Source organism: Triticum aestivum, chromosome 1B, assembly GCF_018294505.1.
Source record: "Triticum aestivum cultivar Chinese Spring chromosome 1B, IWGSC CS RefSeq v2.1, whole genome shotgun sequence".
NCBI lineage: Eukaryota > Viridiplantae > Streptophyta > Magnoliopsida > Poales > Poaceae > Triticum > Triticum aestivum.
This window is the reverse complement of record NC_057795.1, coordinates 675,654,860-675,657,831: the sequence shown is the minus strand read 5'-3', so window position 1 is coordinate 675,657,831 and position 2,972 is coordinate 675,654,860. Positions and strand designations below refer to the sequence as shown.

The 2,972-nt window shown below is 49.6% G+C and overlaps 1 protein-coding gene across 1 annotated transcript; it reads left to right on the top strand.

The window, feature by feature from the left end:
• Positions 1–727: 727 nt before the first annotated feature.
• Positions 728–2,753, top strand: LOC123099964 (putative F-box/FBD/LRR-repeat protein At2g05300). Its single transcript, XM_044521976.1, has 2 exons — positions 728–2,097; positions 2,194–2,753. The coding sequence occupies exon 1, from the start codon at positions 949–951 to the stop codon at positions 1,891–1,893; it is 945 nt and encodes a 314-aa protein (XP_044377911.1). The 5' UTR covers positions 728–948; the 3' UTR covers positions 1,894–2,097; positions 2,194–2,753.
• The last annotated feature ends 219 nt before the right edge of the window (positions 2,754–2,972 follow it).

Sequence of the window (2,972 nt, the reverse complement as noted above, 5' to 3'; positions counted from 1 at the left end):
GCGGATCAATCACTATTTGCATCGCGGATCAATCACTTCAAAGAGGGGGCTTCGTCCTGGAAGCAAGGAATTCATTTTGTTTCTAGCTAGCATAAATGGTGCTGATGCTGAATTGTTTTGGTTGTCTGTTGTGCTACCGATCTGCTGGCCAAGCAGGTTTCTTCCCTATTTCATTCGCTGTTAGAACATAACCCCTTGACTTTATAATTTGTTTGTCAATTTGCTGCGTGCCGACATAAATATGCTAAAGATGGAACACTGTAAACTTGTTACTGAATTCAGTTATCGCAAGCATGATGCCCTTATTAGTGAATCAATTTGCTGTGAATCAATTTGCCCTGAGTAGGCAGAGCGCCGTATCATTTTATAAAGGGAAAAAAATCCCATGTTTTGACATTGGCATGGTCATCAAAAAGAAAATAGTATTTTTTTTTAGAACAAGGAAAAATATTTTTCCAGAGCACTGTGTCGATGGATGGACGCTAATGGCAGTGATTAACATCAGCAGGAGAGGAGCATGCCTCGAGATAAAAGAAAAACATCAGCATATTTTTTGGAGCAAAAAAAAGAAGACTTCAGCAAGCAGACTGGGCCGACCGGGCTACGCCATGAATGGGCTTTGATTCATTCTGCTACGTCCTCGTTGTGCGATCCGCCAGGCGCCCACGCGCATTGCATTTCCCCCAAAACCGTCGCCGCCGCCCATCTCCTCTGCTCGTGTCGGCTCCGGCACAGTCCGCCAGCCATGGGGACGGAGCCAGGCGCTCCTCCTGGTCCTAGCTCCAGGAAGAGGAAAGCGCTGGTGCCCGCGGATATAGAAGTGGAGGGCCCGGGAGCGCCCCTTCCCGGAATGGATGGGGACGGAGGAGGCGAGGGCGCCGGCGGCGACCGCACCACCGACCTCCCCGGCGCCTTCCTCGGGCACATCGTGTCTCTCAGCCGTCGGCGATGGAGATGGAAACGGAGTCGACGGCTGCAGATTGGCACGGCTCGGATTCTACGGCGGAGGACCAGGAACCGCCGCTCCCCGGAGAGGACCGCCTCAGCGGCCTCCCCGACGGCGTGCTCGGGGACATCATCTCGCTCCTCCCCACCCGGGAAGGCGCCCGCACCCAGGTCCTCGCCTCCCGGTGGCGCCACCTCTGGCGCTCCGCCCCTCTCAACCTCGACTACCATCCGTTCCTGTTCGGCCAGGAGGGCCTCAATGCCACCATAGCGCGCGTTCTCGCCGCCCACCGGGGCCCCGGCCGCCGCTTCTGCGCGCCCGTCTACCACCTCCCCGTCGACCGAGCCGACGCCTGGCTCAGATCCCCCGCCCTCGACAACCTCCACGAGCTCGAGCTTTGCTGCTACGGGTTTATGTTACAGTATCCACCGCAAACACCGCAGCCGCCCCCGGCAGCCGCCTTCCTCTTCTCGGACACCCTTTGTGTTGCCACCATCGGAGATTGCCACCTTACTGACAGCACCATAGAAGGGCTTCACTTCCCTAAGCTTCAGAAGCTCGCACTTAAACAGGTCACCATCTCCGAATCCTCGCTGCACACCATGATTGCCAGTTGCCCAGCTCTGCAATGCTTGCTTATTTACCGCAGCTTCGGCTTTGGTCGCCTCCGAATCAACTCTATTAACCTTAGAGGCATATGTGTCAAAGCTTATAGTTATGGGAGAGGGCTCAAATTTGGGGAACTCATTATTGAGAATGCCCCTTTTCTTGGTAGCTTGATCTTAAGTGATCGCCTACATGTATCGTTGATCTATGCGCCTAAACTGGAGGCCTTAGGCTTCCTTTCTTCTACTTGTACTAGCGTACTCGTGTTTGACTCGGCAGCTATTCAGGTAGTTGTGGCCTTCCTACTAGCATTCTTTCTTACCTGCATTTCTATGTGCTAATGAAGAACATACTATCTCCACTTCCGACTAATTGGATGGCTTAATGTTTATCTTTCATGCTTGATGAAGGGGTTGCGTGTTGATAGCCTGACGACAGCGGTGCGCACTATCAAGATTTTAGCTGTTGATATGCATGCTCTTAGTCTCGATGTTGTTCTTGACTTGATGAGATGCTTTCCTTGCTCGGAAAAGCTATACATTCAGGTGACAATTCTTCTGTGATGATGGTTCAGTGCTTATTTGGTCTATTTTACTGTCCTAAAATGATTGGTTTTTATTTGTCTATATGTTCATTTTTAGTCAACTGGACCCGGGAAAAGCAACTGCTGGCGCCGTAAACACCGGGATCTTATAAGATCTCTTGACATCCGTCTCAAGACAATTGTTTGGCGACATTATCGGGGCATCAAGTCACATGTTGACTTCGCCACATTCTTTATACTAAACGCTGGAGTGCTGGAATTGATGACTTTTGAGGTTAATTCTGAAGACTACAATGAGGAGTTCTTTGCACAACACCGTAAGATGCTTCAGGTGGATAACAGGGCCTCGAGAGGCGCTCGATTCCGTTTTACATCAGATTGGTCTTATAACCACATTATGGAGTCCAGTGTCCACGATTTGGAACCGGCTGATCCCTTTGAAAGGACGTGCCCTTCTAAAGAAAATACCAATTTTGTGCTTTGTGCTGGCTGCTAGTAGTTCTCATGCTTGTAGTTTGTATTATTTTGGAACCTTACGGCAGTTAAACATGCTATTCATGATGTCAGTTTGTTGAAACCGACTTTTGCTGATGTGCACTTATTTGGTGATGACAAAGTACAGATCTGTGTGTCCTCTGAACATCAATGTGATGTTTGTCTGTTAAATCTTTTTGTAAAGCCATGCAACTTGGTCTCTCTCTCATCAAGGTATCACTCATATGTTTCCCTCCTTACTCAGAGGCAAGGTTATGTGGAATATGTGATCTGCTTAGTTCACATCGACTATTTGTAGTGGGGATCTATCACTTCAGCCGAAACAAAAAATATGGGTCCTCGTCTTGGAAGCAAGCAAGGAGTTGTTGAACTGCTCTGATC